This window comes from Accipiter gentilis, chromosome 14 (assembly GCF_929443795.1).
Source record: "Accipiter gentilis chromosome 14, bAccGen1.1, whole genome shotgun sequence".
NCBI lineage: Eukaryota > Metazoa > Chordata > Aves > Accipitriformes > Accipitridae > Astur > Astur gentilis.
In genome coordinates this window covers 16,708,175-16,733,633 of record NC_064893.1, presented here as the reverse complement: position 1 = coordinate 16,733,633, position 25,459 = coordinate 16,708,175, and the positions used below count along the sequence as shown (strand labels likewise).

At 46.2% G+C, this 25,459-nt stretch overlaps 1 protein-coding gene across 3 annotated transcripts; it reads right to left on the bottom strand.

Annotated features, from left to right (window-relative positions):
• Nucleotides 1-3,494: 3,494 nt before the first annotated feature.
• Nucleotides 3,495-23,017, bottom strand: PIGU (phosphatidylinositol glycan anchor biosynthesis class U). 3 transcript variants are annotated; one of them, XM_049816260.1, is made up of 12 exons: nucleotides 22,780-23,017; nucleotides 20,918-20,982; nucleotides 19,537-19,596; nucleotides 18,486-18,548; nucleotides 16,846-16,955; nucleotides 15,043-15,143; nucleotides 12,948-13,045; nucleotides 10,556-10,710; nucleotides 9,913-10,056; nucleotides 8,959-9,083; nucleotides 6,957-7,099; nucleotides 3,495-4,113 (listed from the first exon to the last, which is right to left on the bottom strand). In XM_049816260.1, the coding sequence occupies exons 1-12, from the start codon at nucleotides 22,907-22,909 to the stop codon at nucleotides 4,000-4,002; spliced, it is 1,308 nt and encodes a 435-aa protein (XP_049672217.1). In that variant the 5' UTR covers nucleotides 22,910-23,017; the 3' UTR covers nucleotides 3,495-3,999. The 3 variants fall into 3 exon arrangements, 2 of the variants coding, with proteins under 2 accessions (XP_049672217.1, XP_049672218.1); XM_049816261.1 differs by having other exon boundaries at nucleotides 10,556-10,653; XR_007508064.1 differs by lacking the exon at nucleotides 3,495-4,113 and adding an exon at nucleotides 8,589-8,726 and having other exon boundaries at nucleotides 7,011-7,099.
• Between the last annotated feature and the right edge of the window lie 2,442 nt (nucleotides 23,018-25,459).

Genomic DNA, 25,459 nt, shown 5'->3' with positions numbered 1-25,459 from the left:
CAGGAGATCTCCTACTCCGAGGGTGCTTGGATCCTCAGGGGGCAGCAGGGCTAAAGAGGCAGCGCCCAAATGCACTTCCTCAGCCCCTCACTCTCCCCAGGGCAGCCCCCATCTGCCCGGCCAGCCATGCATCCAGCCCAGCTGGTGCCTCCTGGCACTGCCCTGGAGCTCCACGCTGCCATGTGGGACCCTGTCACACTGGACCTACCAGGAGTTGGTAGGAGACACAGAGCCCCCTCATCGCAGGTGTGCAGGTGCTGCTGGGAGCTGTGCTGCCAGGGAGCCCTCAACACCACCCTGGGTTAACGTTCACCTGTGCTGCTCCCACCCGGCACATGGCATGGGTGGGGATGCCAGCAGCCTGCCCTAGCTCATGGTGGCGGAGGGGGGAGGTGTCCAGGATGTGTCCCCCTGCAGAGCCAGGTCTTGTGTGGCGCTGGGAGGGGTGGGCAGGAGTTCCCTTCCAGCCAGGCGCTGGGAGGCCAGTGGCCATCCTCTCCTCTGCAGGCCAGTCGCAGCCTGGGCCAGGGTCTGGATCACCAAGCAGGGAGCCCTGAGGCTGCATGGGAGCCCTTGTTTTGGGATCAACAGGCAAGTCATGCCTGTGTTGCTCTCTGCAACATGACTTTTGCAATGGTTGTAGCAACTGCCGACACCTGGTGGCACATGCCCCTCGCTCTGGGAGACGCAGCCTGGGCTGACATCCTGCAGTGGGGTGAGCCAGGGCTCCTGAGAGCTGGGGCTCAGTGGCTGCAGGAGGAGTGAACCCCCAGCCAAAGCATTCCCCTGCCTCAGGCACTGCTGGAGAAGCTCCTGCAAGCCAGGGAGGGGCTGTGGTGCCCTGGTGTGTCCCCTCCCCCCCAAGCCCCCTCCCCCCAGTCAACACAGCCATGAGCCTGTGGGCCCAACTGTAACACTGGCCCATTTCTGCCAATACAGGAGTTTCTATGTGCCCTGCACGGTGGTACCATGGCCTGTCTCAGGCCCTGGCCCCCACTGCAGGCATTTTTGGGGTTGCTCCTCACCTCCATGGCAGGGCCCACTGCATCCCCATCAGTCCTGGCTGCCCTGGTGGGTAAGTCCCAAGCTCTGCTGTCCCCACTAGGCTTTGATGGCAGCAGTGATCCCAGGATGGCAGCAGGAGGTTGGGGGTTCCTGGTGCCTGCCATGGCTGGCCCTTGGCCACTGGCAGGGTCCTGAGTGGGCTGGGCTGTCCCAGTGGTCCCAAAAACCTCCCCTGGTACCCACCCCCTGCTCAGGGGCCAGGACAAGGCACCCAGTCCCTGTCTGAGTAGGGCAGCCATCCCTGCTCCTGCCCAGTTCTGCCCCTGTCCAGTTCTGCCCCTGGCCCTGCAGTTGCTTCTGCCCCATCCCTGCCCTGCCCATGCCTCACCATCTGTTCCTGCTCTTTCCATACCCCTACCCACACCAGTACTTCTGTCCCTGTCCTTTACCCAGCCCACCTCTGCCCCTGCCTTGCCCTTGACCCTGCTCCTGCCCTGCCTTTTCTGTACCCCTGCCCCTGTCCATTGCCTGTCCCTGCCCTTGACGCTGTGCCTGACACTGCACTGTCTTGCATTGCCCCTGCCCTGGTCCTTTCTTTATCTCTTCACTGTCCCTGCCCTTGCTCATGCCCCTGACCCTTCCCCATTCCTGTCCCTTCCCTGCTCATGGCCTTGCCCATTGTCCTGGCCCTATCCCTGCATCTGCCCTTGCCTCTGCCCTGTCCCTGTCCATACCAGTGCCAATGCCTCTGCCCCTTGCTCTTCCTCTGCCCCCCCCCCAGTGCTCACACCATTACTTCTTCTCAGGACTGCTTTTGACTCCAACTTTGGGACCTGCTACCCTGGGAGACCCAGATGAAGCCAGCCTGGGGACACCGGTGGGTGGCCAGGAGTGGGCCCTGGGCACAGTCACAGGAACAAATTCAGCTGCCAGAGACAGAGCTGCTGCCTGTGGCCCCTTGGCTCAGTCCTGCCTTCTCCTGCCAGCACCGTCTCTCCTGCTGTGTGAATTATTTTCTATGATGTTGTGGGAAGAGGAGGGCTGTAAAAAGGATAGCCCCCAGCTAGTCCCAGCTCTTCACCCTCTTATTTTCTTTTATACTGCTGTCTGGTTGAACCATGCATAGCTGGCATTTCCTAAAACTAGAGTGGGTTTCAGCGTGCCCCAGAGACATCTGATTGCTCTTTGGTATGCCCCATGGCTACTTGTTTTCCCTCCTGACCCCCGTGTTTGCTTTCACATCCCCTCATGACCCCTCCATGTGCCTCTTGGTTCCTCCCAGAGCCCCCACTCACCCTCTAGTCCCGTCCTGACCCCCATTCTCAGCCCCCTCCCAAACACAGACCACAGAAGAGGTGTTTAAAACTTGCAGTTTATTTTGCTCCTTGACATGCCACACAGCCAGCAGCCCTGCCTCCATGTGCCCACGCCACGGCTGGAGGCACAGGGCTGCTGCACTGCCTGCCCCAGCCAGAGTGGCTGAGCGCTGGGGGCTGAGCTGGGCTCGGATTAACAATCCCCCACCAAAGCGCTAATAGCAGTGCAGTAAGGCAAAAGTTTTAATTGTCCAGAAAGAAAGAAGAGCTGTTTACACAACTGCCTGGGCACATTGGTCTCTCAGTTGCTCTGTACCAGGTGCAGTTCGGTTTCGATGTTGTCACATTCCCAGCCCTTTGGATTTTTCTTGGGGTCAGTGGAGAAGCGGGCTGCCTGCTGCCCCAACACCAGTGAGAAGGCTTTCACACTGTGGTTACCACTTCTCAGTGCTACCACACAACCGGCAGAGCAAGAAGCCAGCCTGGTGGATTTGCCCCAGTGGGTCATATTCACAGGGTCAGCAGTGGCAGCAGCTCTGAAGTGAGCAGGTCTGAGCACAGACAGAAGGAAGCCATGGGGGAAACAAGGGCTAGTGCTTTAATGGAGTCCCCCATGCACAGCCGCAAGAGGGTAACATGGGGAAGTGCATATCCCATAGTGCTAAGTGGCTGGGGAACACCTGGAGCCCAACAACTTCACAACAGCAGTGGCTGAGGCTCCTTCTGAATTTGGTCTGGGGCCTTAAAGGGGAGATTTTGACGCCTCCTGGTCTCTAGCCCAGGCAGGCAGCTTGCTCATTCCACATCCAGGCTGCCTCCCCAAGCAATCACAACGGTATAGTGTGAGCCCTGCACTGCCAAGCTTTGTTACCCAACAGAAACAAAGAGTAGCAGGAGTCTATCCATCACCTCCACAGTAGTGGTCCTTCTTCTGAGACCCTGTAATGCCTCTGTGCAGCTCCTGACATGAAAGTGTCTGCGTTGCTTTAATGGGATCCAGCAGTTACCTGGTGCCCACCCTGCTCTTGCTTTCACCTCAATTCCAGTTCTTACTAGTGTTTGAGCGCCAAGATTATTACCTGAGGCAGCAGCTTTAGCTGTCCTTTCAACAGGTCATTCATCCTTGGTCACCCATTTGTTTCACAAGCACCCACTGTGCCTGAGCATGTGTGATTTTTCCAGGTTCCACAACAGTAGGAGAACCAAGACATGGCATCTGCAGCCAGGGCTTAAGCACCAGGTCTCCAGAAATTGCCTTGAGCCAAGCAGGAGCAGGGGGCAATTTCCAGGAGAAGCAAACATCTCCAAGAAGCAGTAATAATAAATTAAACAGCTTGTGGGCTGAGCTCTTTCTGGGCCAGAGATTCAGCCCCACTTTTAGCTCAAGACACTTTCTCCAGTTCCTGCTGGACTGCCCAGAGTTGATGGTTGAGGTCGCAGTGAAAAGCACAGATGAGGGAAGAAGGGAGATGCTCCAAACAGAGGCACTGCAGCTCCTACTTGTACCTCCTACAGTCTCTGCACTGAGCCCACAGCTCAGGAGGGTATTCCCAGAAGAACTTCAGCCCTTTCTTTCAGCAGGTATCATTCCCCAAGTCAGACCTCATTCAGGGAACCTTCCCCACCCACCCCACGTACCCCAAGCTTTGCATGTCCCAGGGAATGGCGGGTACAATCCTTATTTCAAAACAAGCATGGCCTCTGTCCCATCTTGCCTTGTCAAGTGGAGTCCATGAGTGAGGTAGTACTCCCGCCGGAGGAAGGCATAGAAATAATCCGAGATGAGCAGGATCTGCAGAAGCGAGATGTTCAGACACATCAGTGATGCTTCAGAACAAGGAATAAAAAGGGACATGTGTTTGTGATGGACCCTGAAGGGGTTTAAGAAGTTCTCAGCCTGTTCATCACACTTTGCAAAAGAAGACACTGTGATTCTGTGAACACTCCTTGTCCATAGCCTGACAGTATTAAGCCAAAGGAGACTTACACTAATCTATTTGTTGCGCTACCAGTGTGTTCTCACAGACATCTCTGCTAAGGAGACAGCAGCTCCATATACTGGCCAAAATAGATGACAATGGCCAGTCCATCTGTGTCACAGCTTTGCAGATCATCTCAGCCTCACCCATAGGACTCCTTCCATGCAAGCACTGTCATGCAGTTCAACCCAAATGCTCAAAGTCTCCTGCTGCTGATTGCTATTAAGCACTTTTCAATTGTGGTTGGTTTTCAACTGTCATTTCCACTCAGAAAGGGTAAGAAGCTTGCAGGCAGCAGAAGGAATACCACAGCTCCCCAGGTCAGCCTTAGCAAACAGAATTTTTAGCAGTTTAACAAAATGATACTTACCAGGCTAAGGGGTGAAGAGAAGAGTTGAAATGTCAAGGCTGTGGCTTCACAGTACAACAGACAGACACCACCAGATAAAAGCACTTCTTCCACCCCCATCACTTCTGCATCTCCTTCCTGCCCGTCATGCCCTCTCTGTGGGACACCCAACCCTGTGTATGTGTTTGCATACTGTCTCCCTTTAAGTGGTGAACAGAGCTTGCTATCCCCCAGATTTTCCCCTGATCCAGGTCAGAGTATGCTGCCACACACATGGATGCTGGCACTGTCCCATGTTGCTCGGGAGAGGGGTGTAACTTAGGCTGGTATTGCCACTGGCCACGTCGTAATGCAAAATCACAACTGAAGTGCCTTGCAGAGTACCATAATGAACAGGGAAACCTGACGTGGAAATCACAAGGTCCTTCCCTTCCTCAGCCCCACTTTGGCTGTACTGAGGCACCACAGTGTGACTGCTCCCTTTCCTAAAAGGCACTGAGAACACATGAGTCTCAGTGGTTTTTCTAAAGCAGTCACCTTGGGCAAGCTGCCTCTGCAGGGGCAGGCTAGGCTACTGTAAGCACAGGCAGTGACTCACTGGCTCTGTAGTGCCATTTGTCATTTAGCCTCTTGTAGTGTGACCTTCCTCAAGAATGCTGACCTTCTTCATCTGGAAACAGCATCACGTAACTAGATTGGAAAATCTTTTGAGTGCCAGACCAAGCTAGCAGTTATTGTCCTAATGTCCAGATGCTACTAAATGCATCCCTTTGGCACAATGCCTCACCTGAAGTATGCTGCAGTGCTAAGGGGACAGGGGAGGGAGAGTCAGGCTGTCAGCCAGAGCCTGCTTGGGTTACTGCTAAGTACAGCTCCTGTGGAGAAGACTCAGTGGCAGGACGGGAGGATATGGAGGACCGGGTGGAGACCGAGGGAAAAGAGAAACAGGGCTGCAAACTGCTGAGGTCAGAGGAGAAAGTGCAAAGGAGAACAGAAGAGAAGGGTAGAGGTGCCCAGGAAGAATGAAAACAGCCATGCTTATTCTGTCCACTTGTTTTGCTGAACACCATGGCTGACTACTGACATGCTATATCAATATGGTTGATTTTACTTTTAACTAAACTTCTCTGCAGATGTCTTAATGGGAAAAGAAAGACCTGAGGTTAATGGCGCTGAGGGCTAGTTCTTTCTCACAAGGAAATTAGATTTTTGCTCAGTCTGCATTTACACAGAGCACAAGACCTTGCAGGATCTACTAAGACTTTCTCAGGTAGGAAATAAAATCCTCTTAGAATATCAACACCTGCAATCTCTAATTAAAGTTTTATTATTGCTTTCATTCCATAGCAAGACATGTAGTTAGAGAGTTAGTGAACCACTTCCAATTTCCTATAAACCCTTCTCAGTAGTATCTCTCTACACCCTCTCACTCCACGGAGTCCCTTTTTGCTTTTACAGAATGGATGTTTGTCCCCATTTATCAATGGGGTGGCGGAGGTACAAGCAGGTGATTTTCAGCCCCTGGCAAAACTGCTCCTCTAGTTTTAGGAGAAGCAGACAAATATAAATGGCTGAGGCACATTCAAAACAAAGGCAACTTTAAGATGAAATGAACATTCTGCTCACCCCCATGTGAAACTGTCCCACAGCTTAGGGACACAAGAAATAGCACAGAGAAGAGGAAGGACTTATAAAAGGTTGTAGCAACTGTGTACACTGAATCCCATCCTCCAGGGGTGCTAAGTTCTGTTTTCCCTAAGGCTAGTGAAAGTCATGCATCTAGAACAGCCTTGAGAGAAGCAGGGAGAGCAAGCCCTGGCATGACTGAGACCCTGCATGTGCTCACAACCCTATGATTCAGTCAGGTATAGTGCTCAGAAAAATTGGTGACATGTCCCTGTGTATGGGCAGTTCTCATTTGCCTGTAGTCTGGCCCCACTGCTGCTGCCCCATGTTTTTTTGCATTTCCCCTCTTAGCTCACCTTCTCCATTCACATGTGCTCTTAGTCCTGCCATACCGAGACACTTTTCCTCTGCTATCAAGGAACAGACCATGTAACTTGCAGTACAGTCTAGTTGGATTGTTAAGCTATAGCTCAAATACTACAAGAACTCTTTTCCATTAGTGTCCCAGAATGTGAGGACTAGGCAGATTTCAGCTGGAGCAAGGAGAGGCAGGAAGCTGCTATGCAGGACTACACAGGATGCAAAGATCCAGACACATCCTGCAGAATTCACTGTTTTTGACAGGACACACAATCCAGTGATCTACCCAAAGCACAGCCTTGTTTGCCTTGCTCTACTAACCTGCCCTATGTTGAAAGTCAACGTGATGGCATAATAAAAATTGGAGTTGGCACTTCCTGCATAAATCCATAGATGCCACAGAACGGGGAACAGGAGGGAGCAGACAATGAGCACACATGACAGGATGAAGATGTTCCGGAGGACTGCAAAAGAAAACCAAGATGTTAAAATGATGCATTATTGAGCAGCCATGCTCACACAACCACTGATGGTATTTAGGGTATGCGCAGTGGGGGAGAGGCACTTGCCAACACATACTTCTCTCCAATAATCTTTCACAGTTTGCTTTAATAATTTCCTGGCTAGCTTTTATAAGAAATCCACTACATTTCCCTTTAAAATAAATACTTCTGCCTTTTCTTGAGTGTGAAATCCTCATTTGGAGCTCTTTCCCTCTAGGTCCTGCTTCCAAATACTCTTTCTTGGAGGACTTTGGCTTTTTGGTGTCTACTTTATAGTAACTAGCAGTTTTGAGAAGGGCTTTCCACTAGCATCACGATTCAGAGAGCAGAGCATGCCATTCCCTAGCTTCGTCAAGCTGACAACAAAGGAAAAAAAATGAACCTGTGGGCCCTAGGAAAAGGGATACTTTCTTGGGAGGCAGTAAGGAAGTGAAAGCACCATAAAAGGAGGAAACTCATATAGGCCAAATGTGTGGACAAACACTTGACTGTGAGAGGTGCAAGTATAGTGATAATCCATTAGTGTGTGTGAGGATGTGTCAGATGGACAAAACCCAAGCACAACTTTGTCTAAAAGAGCTAAGAACTACTAGGCCAGAAGAGATTTTGTTTTCTGTGAACTATTTATGCCTGTCCTTTTGGCAGAAGTATTATAATTCATCCCGGCACTTGTGTTGCTGTGCTTGGCTATAGTTCAGCCAATGTCCCTGAAGGTAAGTGAAAGACTCCCCATCATTCTGCAGCTGAAGGGAGCTATCTGACATTTTAAGAACATTGTCACATCCAAACCTGTTCACACCTATCTTTTTAAACTTCTTGTTCACTATTCACTCACTGTGGGGTGGGAGCACGTGACAGATGACTGTCCCTCTCACTGGACACAGTCCCCTTATCTGCATGCTTGTAACATGCAACTGAATTATGCTGAATCAGGATTTTTCAGAAGTACATCATCTGCTATGGCTGTGACATGCTCAGGGCTAGCATGGGGCTTCCTGGCCTGTTATATCACAGTTGCTTTGGCCTTAGCTTTCCTTCGTCTAAAACTAATAGAGCAGATGGTGTCCAAGTCTCTTGACTCCTGATTATGTCTCCTGACATCAGGCAGGCTACCTGTCCATAAACACACTTGGCCTGGGTTAGAGAACACTGCAGTAAAAGGCCCGGACAACCTGGCAGGGTTGGTTAAAGCAGTTGGTTTAAGCAAGAAACACCGGGAAGAACACAGCGCTCCCAAATCTCCCCAGTGTGGTAGGTTCTAGAGACTGAGTTTGAAAATCATCAGGAAGCTCTCTGGTGATTTAAAGAGCTAAAGACATTCTTTATGAAGCATTTAAGAAAAACTGGACAATTGCTTGGAATAATTCAGTTACTTTCACTCTGAGCAAACAAGGAGATGCAAAACAAAGAACCACTGCAAGGTGCAGGATTTTAGGGCTGGGGGACTCACCAACTGCAGGAGCAGCGTTCAAGTTACACAGCCTTAAATGGGAGAGAAGCATTTGAAGGACGGATGTACTTTAAATAAGCCACATCCCTTCTGCAGGACTGTAAAAGGTTCTTACAAAAAAGTTTCTCTTCAGAACAACTTGGAGAGAGGGGGAAGATAAGGTACAAGTGAAAATTCCCTCCTCCACCAACTTCAACCCTAGTCCTAAAGACATGTTAGAGACTGTAGAGAAAAATCAAGCCTCCTGCCAGACACCCCAAGGAGGCCACAAGAGCCTGTGGACCTAGGCTTGGTTTGGTTTAGTGGTGACAGGTATTGGACAGGCCCTTTCCCATTCCAGATAAGGAACAATCAAACACAAAGAACTTACATCTGTAAAGGTGGCTCCAGACTGGGAGGAAGGCCATGTACAATGCAATGTCTCCCACAGTGGGATAGGACTTGAAGATAGAAATGATTGCGATCTGGACAAACATGAAGAACACAGGGTGTTCCCTAGAAGGGAAAAGACACAAAGGATAAGAGGATGCAGCAGGGTCTCTGGAAACTGGAAATAAATATCAGCAAGGGCACAAATGTACCATGAGATAGGCTCAAAGAGGATCTCATAACCCTGTTCTCTCCAAACAAGTTTCTGAGTGCTGGCTGGGGTAGACTGAGCTGCTCTGCAGAGAACTAGTAAAAGGGGATGCATATCTGCTCACTGCCCTCACACAGAAACTTCATGCCTCAACTCAACATACATTCATACAGTTGGTCATCTGGGCTGCTCTTCCCCAGCTCTGTCTTATTCACCAAAAAGCAATGAGCACCTCATCTCTGAAGGTTATTTGGAGAAGCCCATAGTTTATCCCTCTGGTATGTCATTATGTCTGTATCCATTCCAGGTCAACAGGATAAGCACACTGAGAATCCAGGCATGTTAACTGGTGTTTTTATCAGAAAGAAGGGTAATGTTGTCAGCGCAGTCCACTGGGAATGTCCCCAAGTTTTCACTTTTTTTCTGACAATAAAGAACTTGACATTCCACTCAAGAGTTCTTGCTTTCTGACTACACTGGCTTATGCTGGCAGGGACGAGGCACATCTATAGCCTAAATTTCTGCTCTCTCCTTTGATGCCTGTAACACATCTGTCGCATAGCAGAACCGTACTCACTTTATTTAAGAGGAATAAAGATTGAAACATTGGGAAATGAGGAGGATAGGCCCTGTTAAAAAAACCCCTATCCTTTTCAGGCTTGTAGATCCAGACATTTGATGCCAGCCTTATAAGCTTCGACCAGACAACTGAGATTAAAAAAAGTAGCAGAGAAACATACTTACTTTAGCTTTATTGCCAAGGGAATGGTGTAGAAGAACACATTGATTTGAAACACACATACGAAGAAAAGACTAAAGTGTTCAAACATCTCTGCAAAGAAGTACCAGAAAAGGCCAATATTGGGTGTCAGATCTGGAACGGAAAGGCTGAAATTTGAAAAGAAAAGTTAAAGTAACATTTTTAAATGGTTGTTTTTCACTGCCCTGCTTCTGTTAGATTAATTAACCATTGTGTGCTACTGGCTGGAGGATCTATATTGTAAATCCATGGAAGAGAAACCAAAAGGGTGAAAACCTGGAGAGAAAAGGGACTAATCCTTTCCTATGCCCTAGCAGGATTTAAACCATTCCCAAGCAAACATTTCTGCAGAGATGAAAATTTCACAGCCATGGTAGCTCAACAATCAAATCAATTTCCAAACAACTCAGTGGAAAACATCTCCTGTCTTCTCTAATTCTTGCTGTTACTTAATTAACAGAAGTTGGCTAATGCCTGCTCTCCTCCACACACTCTTTCTTTTCTTGCATTGCCAGTAAAATCACAGATCACACTGTCCTTAGGACAGGGAGTGGGGCACCTGTGTGTGATGCACAAGAAACAACATGGGTGGAGGCTACTCAGAAAAAACAGAATCCTTATACTTACATAAACCCGTAAACAGATGGGATAAAATCCCAGGAGTTGAGGAGGAAGAAGGAGAGGCAGATGATCACCACTAGGCTGCACAGGTACAGGGCTGCATACTGCATGGTGTAGAGCCAGAAACTTTTACTTTTCAGTTTTACTGGTATGAACTGACGCTGAAAATGAAATACAAGCAGGCAGATATCCCTCATCAGGTAGAAAGCCACAAGAAAGCCTGAGTGTTCAGAACACCATTTTAAATTGATAAAAGAAAGCATCAAACACTGGCACTACGGTACTGGAAGGAATGGCTCTCAACCACAATTTGCTTGATGTCCTCCACTTTGGCCAATTAAGTCATACACATTGCACGCATTTCCAGAACTGTGCTTAAAAATACAGTAAGCTAAGCTGGTCATTTCTTCTTGCAGCAAGTCAAGTTTCATGCACTCAATGTAATATTTACACACACCTCCTCACAGCTACACATGTATTTCAGATGTTTGCAATACTGCACTGCTGCCTGCCTTTGACTGCATGAACCCATATCAACTGGGTAACTGAGAGCCCTGCTCCATGACCCACCACCCTGCGATGCCAGGTCTCTATCACATGGACTGGCACTCATGCTCTGCTGAAATCAGGGAAAGAGGACATTCAATGGGTTCCTAAGCACAAAGGAGTCCCTCTAAAAGGCTGCCTCCTCAGACAAAGACAACCACTGCAGTCCTGCCACTGCCACATGTCCTGACAGGTCAACCACAAGCCCTTGTCACATAACATGACATATGGCTATCTCACTCCAAGAGGTCCCCTGACTGCATTTGTAAGGGCAAATATACACAGAGGGGCAAACAGCTTTGGGAATTGCTCAGAATTCTGCAGCTCCAAGTCAGTGACGTAGCTTTTCCATTTGGTACTATGGTTTACACTGGCAGATGTACAGAGAGCCAGCTCTAACTGATGTGGGCTCTGTGTAAAGCCTGCTCTGTTTTCTCAGTCATGGTGTGTTTAACGCCACTTGCTGGAACAACGTAAGCAAGTTTACAAAGGATTTTTGACAGGACAGGTTGCAAAGTCCTGGAGAAAAGCTATTTAATTCTGTACAAAGAATGCAGGAAAGCTCATTTACAAATCTGGATAAAAGAACACACACTAGCATGATGCCCTTTAAAAGTTGCAAATTAGGCATTCACATATCAAAGCACTTGTTGCTTGTGAACACAATGCTTGTACTTTACTTTGACTAAAGTTAAAAGAGAGCAAATGAGACCAAAATATAAGACATAGAAAGCAAATGCTCCTAAAAATTATCAAACTGAAAAAGCAACACTGACTCGTAGACGTTCTTGTCTTGCAAAGAGTAATAATAATAATACAATTTCTGAAAAAAAGTAAGAGACATTTATGTCAGTTAGTCAGGGAAAGAAAATGGACTAGAACTGACTCTCCATTCTCTTTTGAAACTCACAGGTTTGAGAATAGGCTGTAATGAACCTGTAGTTAAGATTAGCTATAAAAATCATGAGGGAGACAGGACAGAAGCAACCAAGAAAGACTGGCAAAACGCTCAACAGCAGGACTTTCAAAATGGCAAAATAATAACAATGATCACCAAGTGATCTGCAAAGTGGGATAAGAGTTCTCTGCTAGCAGTCACAGCCTCACATTACTCCCATATCAGAATAAGACTAGCAAATGATCAGTTTTCATTAAGTGCATTACAATTTGGACTCTCAGTTAAGTCACTGTTTACAGTATCAGCACAAGAGCTGAGAGAGACCAGTGGGAAGCATGCAGACAAATGGGTGATGAATCCACTCACTAGCAAAGAGCTGCCTCAGCTTTAAACCCCACCCCTGCCTGCATATGTGCCTACCAGCCTACTGCTGGGCTGGTTTTACCTGGAGCAGTGTCTGTCTGTTGAGGCACTGTTTACCCATGAATGATCAAGGTCAGCCCTGCTGGAATTCAGGGGTCCTGTTAATGGGAGGGAGAAAGGGCAAGGGCAACCAGCCACTTTCACAAGCACATGCCTTTTGCCATTAAACCCCAAATCACCATTTCTGAGTTTGAGTGATTCAAACATACAGCTCCTCATTCAAACACAGCTTGGTGATCCACATCGGTGCAAAGGAAATTCTCCAGGTCTAAAATCCTCATTGCTATTCACACGCCACAAAGAATAGCACTTATTTAGGGCAAGCTAAACACCAGCCAGTTCTTTAGATGACTTTCTGGTCCCTTCTGTCTATGCACAGGCATCCCCACTAAGGCTTCAAACTTCCCATGGCTTGAGGAGAGTCACTTTTTCTGAAACTCAGGACTTCTCCAACTCCCCTCTCAATAGCTAAGGACTGTCCCTGCACAGCTACAAGAAGACAACAGGTACCAACAGTCAGAAAGCATCTACCTGTAGAAGGTAAAGGAGTGCTGGAGCAAACAATGTGAGAGGGTAGAGTGACTGGTAGGTTGCTAAGGCCAGGAACACAGCACTGAGGAAGGCACTACCTGCAAAGAAAAAAAATGTTCATTTGTAAGGAACATTTAATATAAACAGCTTTACAGACAGGAAGTGCAAAAGGGAAGAAATGCATAATCCTCTGCAGGGGCTTTACAAATACCAGAACACCACTTTAAAGGCATTTTTAGCAGAATGTGTCTTGGAAAGTGTCCTTTTCTTAACTACATTTTGAACAGAGAATGACTCATACCAAGGTGATTCTCCCACAAGAAAAAAATGCTGACTGGTTTATATCTCCTATCATTCACATACAGAAAGAGATTAATGTAATTCAGTCTATAAATAGACCATGCTGGCTGCTGTTTATGTATGGGAATGCATTCACTTAAGTCATATCCACATGAAACAGCTATTATACTCATAGTGGGCATGCTGGATAACCTCATCACCAGAATGTGTCAGGGCCCTCAGCAAAGCTCTGTGAAAGAGAGCAAGCCAAAGTCTGCAGCTGAAGGAATTGAGTGGCATTAGCCTTACTTTACAGATACCAAAACTGAGGCATAGAAAGGATTAGCACAGCTTTTCCAAGTGGTCTTAAAAATATGAATGCCTTTACTGAGGAAGCTTTATTTGAGGTGTATCAGGTTAAGCTAAGTGCTGAGTACCCACATTGCCCAACCACCAACACCAGAAATCAAGTCCAAAAGGTCCAGGTTAAACAATAAAAATACAAGCACCCAGTGTAGTAGCCTGGTTATAGCTTTCAGTCTAAAGTCACTTGATGGAAGTCATCTTTAAAAATACATCTTAGACAGCAAGAACCCTGACTCAGTGCATTGGACTAATCGTCAGCCTACTGACATCAAACACTCAGGAAGCTTCTCGCTGCTTCCGCCTTTTGAAAGAAAATATAGGGTTACCTGGTGATGAGCCTTCTCCATTCTTCAACTACGCTCTCCTAGACAGAAACCTCCCTATGCTCTATTTTATCAAGTGTCTAATTCTGCACAGAGCTAAAGAATCAGTACCCAGAAATCAGTCATAATCTGATATCCTCTCTTTGCCCACTTTAAAACCTAGAGGCTGCCTCACTCCCAGTCAAGGAGAAAACACTGGGGACAGCCACTACAGCTTTGTCTATGACTGAACTATTCATCATATGGTATCAATGAACAGTTAAAAATCAGTTTAACTAAAAGGATCCCACTTGTTTGCCTTTGCAAATGCTTTTAAATCAAAACCCCTCCTGCCTCAATTAGTCAATAATTGGAGGAAAAGTTTCTTTTGGAAACACTGATAGAAACAATCTATATCAGCTTTCTTCACAAGGTCTGGGTCTGGGCAGTGCTGGAGACAAGAGACCAGATTGACCTTTCCTCTGATCCAGCAGAGAACTCCTAAAACTTATATGACTAGTACAAATCACATATGCTAAAAGACTTCAGCACTGGGGAGTCATAAAAGAAAAAGAAACCTGGCATTATGCACAAAATGAATGAAACAGCTATTCTGTCATAATCTATTCAACTGTGCTGGTATGGGTCTTTGGTTATGGTTTCTGTTTCCCCAAAGCTTAATTAGCTAATTTCAAACCAAGTTTACAACTGTGAGTGAAAGCCAAATAATAGCTGCAGGCAACTGCTTGCTTTTGAATAAAAGTTCAAAGATACACTTTAAAACCAAATTACAACACTTTAAGTGCATATTCATGTGCAAAAGAAAGAGCAGTAGAGTATTATGTCCTCCTACACACAGACATGCATTATTTCATAATTTTAAGTCATCCAGGAAAAGGAATCAGTTTTTAGAGATGAAATTCCTATACACTGCTATGAAATTAAGTTTTGACTTGACTATAATGTTTCTTGATCTTGTGATTTCAGCTAGAAACTTTGACCTTGCTCCAGTCCCATTTCTGCTGTGTGTTTCACCAAGATCTTTGTAGCAATCATATCTGTAAAGTTCCGCCTCTATTTAATTTCTGCTACTCTTCTAATCTTTACAGGAAGTAAAATAAAGAACCATTTTTTCTTTATTGCATTACCTTTTATTGTAGCTAAAATGAAGAATGCAATGACAGTATTGTTGATGGCGCAGGTGGACTTTGCCACGCAAGACATCACAGTGTAGGGGTTTAACAGGTAGCTGAAAGAGAGCAAAGCTCGAGTTACATTCAAAGGACACAGCATCTGATTAAAGAGATGTTCAAAGGAAAAACAGATGCACTTTGCTATTTCTTTTCATTTATTTACATTTGATGGGATCCTCTCATCCTCAAATTAACTCAGCTGAACAGGTTCTTCAGTCTGGAGCAAAAACCAGATCTTTGGATTGTAGCCTTGGACACAGTGGCCACAGGGAGCACACTGGAGAAAAGGAGACAATTGGGAAGATGTCTAAAATGCAAGTTCTGTCCTAGAAAATGACCACCAAAAACGTTTCTTGCTTAGCAGAAACATCGTGCATTTATTCAGTCAGACCTAGGATTATTGGATCCAAAGTAAACTCTTTCTGCTACTCACATCTACTGGCTCTGAAGAAGTAATAAAAATAAGAAGATAGCAACATGGAAACAAATCCTGAGACATTAGCAGAATTTCCCCCAACCCAATTGCACCTGCACACTCTGCTATGGCAGAGCAATCATTTATGTTCACCATGGCATGATCTGAGCACAAAACCTGCCAGATATGAAAATCTGGCATATTTTAATTGGAATTAAGGCAAGACAGCAAACTCTGAACACCTTTACCTTCCAGACTGCAGCCACACTTTAGTTAGTAAGGATGCCAGCTCCTTTTGGAAATGAGAATTACAATAATCTCATTTAACTAGGTTCAAAGCACAGAAAAATGGAAGGATTACCAATACAATAAGCAAGATAATGTACAGATCAACCTTGCTAATAACTAAATCAATCAGAATGAGTCGGCAGGGCTGATGATTTCCTAATTAACTCTTTACATTTTTCCTATTTCTCTGAGTCCCAGCCTGCCTTTTCCTGTGTTTCCACAGAGACAGCATACAGCAGGATAGGTACAATTTAACAGCAACCTTACTGTGGTAATGTCCAACAATGTTAAATACAAACCAGTCTGCAATTTACCGACTTGCCCTGGGGAATTTAGCATTTTACGAAAGTCATATGAAAAAAAAAAGAAAACAACTTATCTGACAGAAAATTTCTCTGTCACAGAATAATTCAGGCAATAATTTCTTCATGACAAATCCCAATGAAAAAAATAATTCTTTGACATTAAGTACCTTACTTGTATATTATTTATTTTAGTTGAAGCTTTCTGAAATTAAAAAAAATGTTTAGTATACAGTGGAACACCAAGACATGACATTATTAAGATGACAACCTGAAAATATCTTTGAATTGTTATAAGCAGTTCTGGTATATTCAAGTTGTGATATTCAGCAAACATTTTGTCCAACTGCTCAAAAATTCACCTAACTTTTCTGAAATGACACCTGAGGCATTTGGGAGGCATAGAATCAATTTTGATAACATTAGCATATAGCCAAAATAAACGGGAGTGCGATCTGTGCAGACACAACATTCTTGCTACCAAACTAATGACCTTATGCTGTTGAGCCTGTCTTAGAGTGCCTGAGTGAATTTACTTGTTGGCAACAATCATTTGGAAAACCATCTGCTTTTCACTTTCAAAGAGAGTATTCCGGGCTGGGTTTTTTTTAATGTATAATAGGAAATTCAAAATTTCTGAGGGGGTGTGTGAAATCTTCAACAAATGTTGAAGTCCCAAATCAGACAAATAAAACCCAAAGGAAGCTGAGGAACCAAAGCAGCCTACTGCAGCCTAGGAGAAGCAGTACTTACAATAGTGCTACCTTGAGGGGGATGTAGTGCATTTCCATGGGCGTCTGGATGAGTTCAGCCACATCTGGTGCATACTTATCCAGTTCTATTAGAAGCTTTTGCTTTTTGAACTGAACAAGGGAAAACAATGAAAGACTGTCAGATTAAGAAAGTCATTATTTCTTATTACTCAGGATATCCATTACTGTAAAACAGATATGAGCCCCCGGCATGAGCCAAAACTCATGTTATGTGAGGTGTTGTACAAACAGAACACCCCCCCCCCCTTTTCCCAAATACTTAACAACTGAAGTGGAAGTCAGGAGAAAGCAGATAAAGCAGATAATCTCTACTTATTTGAACTTCCTTAATTACCTGTGTCTAGCTCTTGACACAGCTGACAGTGAATTCACCACACTAGAGTTTAATACTTTCAATCTTCCTAAAGCCTGTCTGGATCTCCAGTGAAAAGCTGACTTTATAAATTCACTGTTCAACAAACAAGCTCCTGAGAAACCAAGTCACAGAAGTTTGAAGTCTTTGTTATTTTGAAGATGGATACCTCTATGCCAAATCTCCTTTAGGGACCTAAAATCTCTCTCTAATCTATTTTGTTCTATGATGCTCTCTATGGAGACAAAAGAGAAATCTGAATTATGAACCTACTGAACCATGTCATGGTGAGACAGAAGGAGAGAGATGCTGGCAATAAATTCTCAATGAGCGAAGTAACTCACACGCAGGATTTTTACATGTCTGCAGTTCTATCGTGAGTTATTTCTTCAACCTCAAAGTCAGAGGACAAGGAACAAGCATGTAGCAGGATGGGAGACCACACAGATGCTGTAGGAAATGCAGCCTCCCTATTCATGCTGATACTGAATCACTGCCTCTCTAGGATCACAGAGAGAACAGCATTGCTTACACAAAATGTTTTTTGAGCTACTTATGAGAGAGAGCTGGGAAGAATCACTCACCTCCAAATACATGTACTTATAATTTGGTCACTAGAATGACTGATGTCACCTCAGCATCCTTGGAAGATTTCATTCCTTCCTTTACACGTGTCCAGCCTGTGTATTAACTCATGCTGTGTGCAAACACAAACCCTGTTCAACTTAAAACATTCTGGGCTCTAGCTACAAAATGTACAGAAGATTGTAGCAGGAGCAGAGGTGAGAAAAGGGAGTGCTCAAGTCTTGCCAAATCCATAGTCCAGAAATTAAATTCTGTATACTGCAAACTGCCACAACAACTGAAAGTGGGTTTTCAGTACGCATTCTAAAATGTCACATCTCCTCTTGTGTACCATGACTCTAGACTTGTCTGTGTTTCATTGGCTATTGCATTCTCACAAATTTCTCAAATTCTTTACACTCCTTTCAGATCACAGAACCTATACTGCTGTGATCATCATTCAAGTGCAGTGTGGTAGCTCCAGACACTAATTTGTTTCATACTGTAATACTGCCACAACAGAACTTAAAATAACCTCAGTTGTTTACCACATTCACTCCCCATGTTTACTGATCATCCAGATATGATCAGATTTACTGCAACAAGGACTGGTTGATACTGCATCTTCTGGCATGTTTTCTTTGGTACAAGATATTTATACTTGCTGGGAGAAGAGGACCAACAACACTGGCAAATCAGCTTACCACAACTTTGTTGAAGTCTTGGATGGCCAAGTAAAGGGCAACAGCAGTTAGCACATCAGTTACCTAAAAAAGCAAGGCATAGACAGACTGACTGTAAGCAAAATAAACAAATGGAGAAAAAGATATTGGACAGGACTGCAATGCTGAATAAGGGCTCTGATCTGACTCAGCTCACAAGAAATAAAAACAAGCTTTAAAAACACTAGATTGCTGATTTGTACACTGTGCTCACACACCACCGCTTAACCTTGAAGCCATGAGCTGTATCAAAGATAATATTTACCAAACCAGAGAACGGGGAATTAAGGGGAAATAAATTGCACGTGGAAAGAACTATGCAAGGGTAATAGAGAGAATCACTGGTTTAATTAGAGCACAGGCAACACTGGGGCAGTGCCCAGCTGGCTAAACCCACCTGTCCATTAACCAACCAAAGCATGACAGTGCTTTGAGCTGTCCCAAACCAGGCAGCAGTACAGTCATCTGAACGACCAGCACAAGCACAATGCAGATGGCTGTTAGCTCTGCATGAGACCTGCCCAGCAGGGATCTGCGGAGAGAGGCTCTACCAGGTGGTATGTGCAGCCAGCTATATGATTTCTGTCCTTCTGAATTACGCAGAACTCGGAGAAGAGTTTACAAGAGACATTTGAAGGACTAAACCATTTGTGCTCTCTTTGCAGGCCTGGGGTTTGGCAGCACGTTTTAGTGAGAAACACTGCAGTATAGGAATCAGGCTGGGGGGACAAAATATTCTGACCTGTAAGAGGTAACCTTTGAAATTTGAAACCACATGCCAACTTCCCATCCCTCTGCAGGATACTTATCTAACCAAGAACTCACAAGAAAGAAGGAATATGTACAAAAAGGGGAAACCCCGAATGTGGGTTTGTACAGGCAAAGCTGCCTTTCTAATTAAACTGTGAGCTCAGCAGGAGTCTGAACTACAGGGAGGCTGAAGGTCCCTGATTCTTGCAAGAGTAAGAGGAAAGTCATATTCAGCATTTCACAGAACAGCACCTTTCAAGAGGAGCTTTCCAGGAGCACTTACCATGAACACCAATTCAGCATATTCAATCAGGAAGTGAAAGAGATATATTATCAGTGGGGTCTAAAAGAGAGCAGAAGGGAAACCCATGTCAAATACTGTCCAGATAAAACAACTGGTGATTTGATGAGAAAAAGAGAGTAGTACTACAAGAGACTGTGAAAGGTAATTTTCCTCAGCCTCTTCTACAACACTGTTACTTCAGAGTAAAGTGATTAATCAAAGCGCACTTACTGGTTTTTTTCCTTGCAAAGTCCTCAATACACTTTACGAAAAGACACCATCAACTTTGAAAATTATATTCTATTCCAACTTTTCACTTCTACTAGTATAGTGGTAGAATTACAATAGAAAGCATATAAAGACTAGCTTTAGAAAATATTTTTTTTCTAAAGAATCTATTTTCAGGTTGTTTGCAGGTACTTTTGAAAGTATTTCCTACATAGCTGGTTTCACTGTTTAGTCTGTTGTTTAGATGAGTCTTTTATAAAGCACAAATAAGAAAGCATGTTAAAAACAAAGCAGTAAGACTACAGTCCTATCATCCTCTTACTCCCACAGCTTTTCCCTTTTAGGGCAAGAGGAAGAGCAAGTTTCCCAATTATTCCTACGACAGAAAAGCTTAATCTGGAAGTACTATATTTACATGGTGTAAATTCAGTCTTCACTGTGAGAAAATATATTTGTTTTGAAATACTTTTAAAATAATGTGAAGGTCCAAATAAGCATTGGAAAATATTTCAGAGTCTGGGAGAAAACTGTGTTTAAAGAAGGAGAATTTATTGAACAGAAACAAGTTTTCAGAGGTGTACAAAGTATCTGCCTCACCCCTAGGAGACACTATGCATGAGTGTACTTTGGTATCAATAAGACCACTCAAGGGCACAAAACCCCACAGGTCCTTAAGTGTTTGGAGGAACGAGGTGTGTTCAAGATGAGGAATAAATGTACTGTGCGCTTGTGCTAATGTTAGTATTTCTGCAAATGCAGAAACACTTGATGCTGCTATCCACTAAAACTGCGTTCAAACTCACAATGACACTGTCACTCCCTGCTCTGGCTTCTGCTGACAGAAACATCTGGATGTGAACAAAGTATTTTGCTTACTACAGATTTCCCCTATTTCAGGCTCTCCTTATGCAGTAACAAATATTACAATGTCTATCATCTGCACAGCAATGAGTTATTCTGTGATGAACTGTATTTCCTCACTGTGCTAGTCACTACATATACAACTATTGCCCAGACAACTGCACTACTCCAAGTTCTCTGAAGCCTTTGGGACAAGACAGGTCCCCAGCCTTTGCCAGTCCATGTAAGACTTAGTAAGACTAAGAAACGTGCCACTTGAATATCACGTTTAAAATGAAGCATGCATACCGACCTCATGAAAAATAGCTCCAGAATATGGTGAGACCCCTAAATCCAGCAGAGCTAATCCTTCGACCACTGAAACACAGAAAATGCCTGCATTAGAATCCTGTAATGTGGGAAGAGAAAAATCTCATGATGGTAAAACTACAGTTTTTAAAATACCCACACTCGTAAGAATCTCACGTTGAATTGCCATCTGAATGGGTGACACAAAATCTCACAAAGCCAACAACCAGCTAGAATTGGTTGCTTTCTTACTTCTGCCATGCAAATTTCTTTAGCTACTGAATGGTCAGTTGTAATCTAGTTGTTTGTTTCAGCTAAAAATGTTACAGCTGAAATGTTTTGCACTTAACTGTATGTAAATCATGTGTATGATATTTACTGATTTTAAGTCATCTATTATGTGATACATGATACCTGTACTGGAGAAATACTAATTCTAAGAGGACAAATCACAACATAATATAGCTACTTTGCCTAATTAGATGTAGAGAGACCTGAAACTTCTAAAACCACAATAAAAAGAGCAGAAATAAATACATATTACCAAGCAAAGCTAAAAGCTTTATCCATTGTTGAAACTTTCTGACATTTTGCAGTTTTAATTCAGATCCTTTGTGATCATGTAATTACAGCTTGCACTGCAATACATATGTTTTTCCATAGGATCTCCACCTTACTGAGCACAAAGGTCCCCTAGGGATTGAGCAGTGTATGCAGTGAAAGAAGCTATGGGAAATGGGTCCATTTTTTCAGAGGGAAATGAGGCAGAAGACTGCAGGAAGCAACAAGAGGTTCTCAGTTCAGCAATATACTGGATAAGTAGATTCTTTCTCTGCCACAAAGTTCCCGTATGATGACAGCCCAGGCTTTTCAAGGTGATCCTAATTATGCTCCTTACTATCTAGATGCCTACCATGATGCTCTAAGGTAAGATTTAGAAAGTACCCATTGCTGCAAGGGAATTTTTGGGAGCTGTACTTTGAAACTATGAAGCATGAAGTGCTACGCACTGTGGAGCAGAGGCCTCAGGTCATCAAATGCATTCATGCTTTTGACCTTTATTACCCTGTACTGCTGCTTTCCACCCCAAAATTGCAAATAATTTTACCTGCGTAATAACTGGATATTATTTTCCCAAAGGGCCGTCTTTAAAGCAAATTAAGGTTCCTAACGGGCTCAGACGCTACAGAGATGAATGGCACCGAAAAGCCTTGATCTAACTGTACTTCAGAAGAGAATTTGAATCATGTCGGTAACTAGGCGTGGGGCCACAAACTGAACAAGGAAAATGAAACAGTGAATAGCTCTGCACGAACAGGGAATCACTGTGAGACGGTGCCCATGCAGTTACAGCATAACGAAAGTGACTCAATCAAGGCTGCTGAAACTCCATATGCAGTGCGAGGTTTCGTCATTCTTCCATTTGACGTACACCTGTGACACAACCAGCTTGTACAAGTGCAACCAGGCCAGCTGCACACAATGGCTGAACCCCCGTCCTCCTGCCTTTGGCCCAGCGTCCCTCCCGCCACCTCCCACCTGCCCAACCCGTGCTCTTACCTCGAGGACAACTGCCGCGGACAACTGCTGCATTCCCTGCAGCTTTTTGTCGGGCCCGGGAGAGGAGCGGCCTGTCCCCAAACCCGGGACCGCAGCCCGGCCCTCGCCCCGCGGGGCCGTACCCCAGCCTGGCGCCGGGCCGGGGACAGGCCCCCGCCCGCCTCGCAGCTGCGCTCCCGGCCCCCGGGGGTCCCCGGCCCCGGGCGGCCGCCGCTCCCGGCCCCCTCACCGCCCACCCCCGCGGGCCTCGGCCCATTCAGCCGCGCCGGGGAAGCGGTGCCCCGTCCCGGGCCCGCCGGGCCTCACCTCGCTTCCAAGCGTTTAACGGGGACGACACCTCGACCCGCTCGGAGATGAAGGCAGCGAGGCTGGAGCGGTAGAGCACAGCCCGGACCGTCACGGCCACCAGGACCACCAGCACCAAGGGAGCCGCCATCCTCGCGGGCACACACTGGCTACCGCCGGCTGTAGTTCCCGGGCGGCCCCGGAGAACGCGGCGCCGATGCACCGGCCCGGCCGGGAAGACTACATCTACCGGCAGGCCCCGCGCCGCCCCGCCCCACCGCTTCCCGACCGTGCTTGACAGCTACGGCGAGCGCGGCGGGGCGAACTTCGCCGGAGCGCAAAGGCCGCCTCCCCTGGCCCGCCGGGCGAGGGCGAGGGCGGCAGCGGGAGCGGGAGCGGCCGGGCCCGGCTGGCGGCGGGCCGGGGACACCAGCGCTGCCGTGCGGCGCGGCCGGGCCCGGGCGGGTGTCCCACCTTTAAGCCCCGAGCTGCCTCTTTCCGCTCAGTGTTGCGCTCCCTCGCCCGCCTGGGCATGGGGCCTGCCCCAGCGCCGGGGCGGGCCGGGCTCTCGGTCTGGTCGGGGCCCTGCGCTTCCCACTGCCGCACGTCGTCCTCCCGCCTCTGCCGAGAGCCTGGCTCCGTCTCCTCCTCGCTGGCTTCCCCGCAGGCGGCTGTGCTGCCCCACAAAGGCATCTTGTGTCCCGTCACGGAGCAGGCCCTGGTGCCTCCGCCTTGCCTCCGAGCCGGCGCTCCAGCACTAGAGCGTCGAGGCAGCCTTGTGCCGAACTCGGACAGGACTGCTGCAAGGGATTCCTCCTCCTCCTCTTCCTCAGCTGCAGGACACCGCATGTGTCCCTGAGTTTCATCAGGCTCCTTTTGGCCCATTTCTCCAGCCTGTGGAGGTGAGGTGCCTCCGGGTGGCAGCTCTGCCCCCAAGCGTGAGCTGCTCACATGCTGCATTCACTTCTTCACTCGCTGCCCAACTGCAGCAGAGTCTGGCAGGCTGAGCCCAGCTCTACACTCAGAAGTGGAAGCTCCGTGGCTTCTGGGCAGCTGTTTGGAAAGTCCCTCAGACTGTTCTTTATTTCATCAGGTGTATATGTGCCCCTGTAGTCTTTGCCTGCATGTAGCTGCCACCACCCTTTTGGCTATGGTTGGAGTTACACAGCTGTTGCTGATGGCAGTGAGTGAGTGCTGGTGGCCTTGTGTGGTTTCAGCAGGCTCTTGGCAAACTGATACTGTCAGTCCGTGTAGTTTCAACAGGACCATCAGTCTCCAGAGCTTACGAGTTCTTGGGAGACTTTCACACGCTACCTTCCCAGCACATGCTTTCCTGCTGTTTTCCGATAACTGTTCCTTCATCCACATCCCCAGATACCTATACAGCCCATTCACACAAACTCTTACAAAAGCACCCTTTACAACACTTCCTCTGGGATGGAGACAAATGGAAAGAAGACCCAGTAGTCTCTTAAAAATTTGAGGGACAGAATGAAAACAGGCATTTCACAACACTTACTTGCATGTAAGAAACCGATAGGATTTGCTGACTCTACTAGGGTTGCCACTTCAAAGAGCTGGATAACGTCCAAGCCACAATATTTACATTGGATTTATGCAGCTTCAGAGCCATAGTGTAGACTTGCACCCACCTGCAGAAATGGAGAAAGGCTGAGTGCCAGTGGGACATGGTCCCTAAAGGCCCAGATGGCACAGCTTATACTCTCCCCAGGACTGGAGAGACTGGTGGGTTTAGATGGTAAATCACATGCACTTTCTGCACCAACACCATAGCTACTTAGAACAGCATTAATCCCTTCATGCTACAAAACCAGCTTCAGATGGCCCAAGGAGTGTGTCCTACTGTGCTTACTCCCTTGCCGGGGTGAGGCAGCTTATCTGTTCAGCTGCTGCCTTTGCAGGGCTTTCCTCAAATGCCACAGAACAGCAAATCTGGTCCTGAAGCAATAAGGGGAGCTTCAGTGTTCAGTCCATCATGTGGCAACGCTTCTGCTCTCAGGCCACTGGCATGATGGTGGTGGTGAAACTGATTTCCTATTGGTATGGGCACTAGCTGGTTGTGGAACTTGATGGCCCCAGGACTGACTGGGCTTGTCACATCCTTTGATTAATCAGAGTGGATTTATTCAAGTTAATTTATTGTACAGGCATCTGTAAATAAGAAGCCAGAAATGCTGATTCTTTTTATTTGCAGCTGTTAACAATGCTCTCTTGAGTTTTCCGATCAGAAGTGCTTTTTTTCCAGCACTGGTTGCTCTCCAAGTGATAGCTCTGATCCAATGTAATTGACAGCAGTTGCCTGAGAGTGCTACTTTGTTGAATAATTGGAACACAGTTGTGTGGTTAAAGCTGCCATGCTCAGAGATGCTACTTTTGCTAGTCTGATCTGTGCCATATGCTTTCCAGCATCATCTGATGCAGCACAGTGAAATGGAAGCTCTGGGGAAATTCAGATAACCTCCAGGGGCACCAGGAATCAGATGTGAAATCATGCCACTCCAGTTGTTCTGTATTTAATTGGAGTGCAAAAGCCAACTAAAAAGAAAGGTCAAAAGAATAATTCATTACAAATGCAGCAATTATTTCTGGAGCATAGGTTTGCTCAAATGTTTCTCCAGTAGGTGATCGTGGGGCTAGCAACAGAGTGAAGTTCATAAGTGAAGTTCACATGTTCAGCCCC

Bases quoted from the DNA above. Each gene is read 5' to 3' on its own strand.
- PIGU (XM_049816260.1), bottom strand. From the start codon at position 22,909: ATGGCGGCTCCCTTGGTGCTGGTGGTCCTGGTGGCCGTGACGGTCCGG. The intron at 13,046-15,042 runs GTAATGCAATAA...TTTTCTTTGCAG, and splicing joins CATTTTAGCTACAATAAAAG to GTAGTGCCTTCCTCAGTGCT. The intron at 10,711-12,947 runs GTAGATGCTTTC...TTTCATTTTCAG, and splicing joins CACTCCTTTACCTTCTACAG to CGTCAGTTCATACCAGTAAA.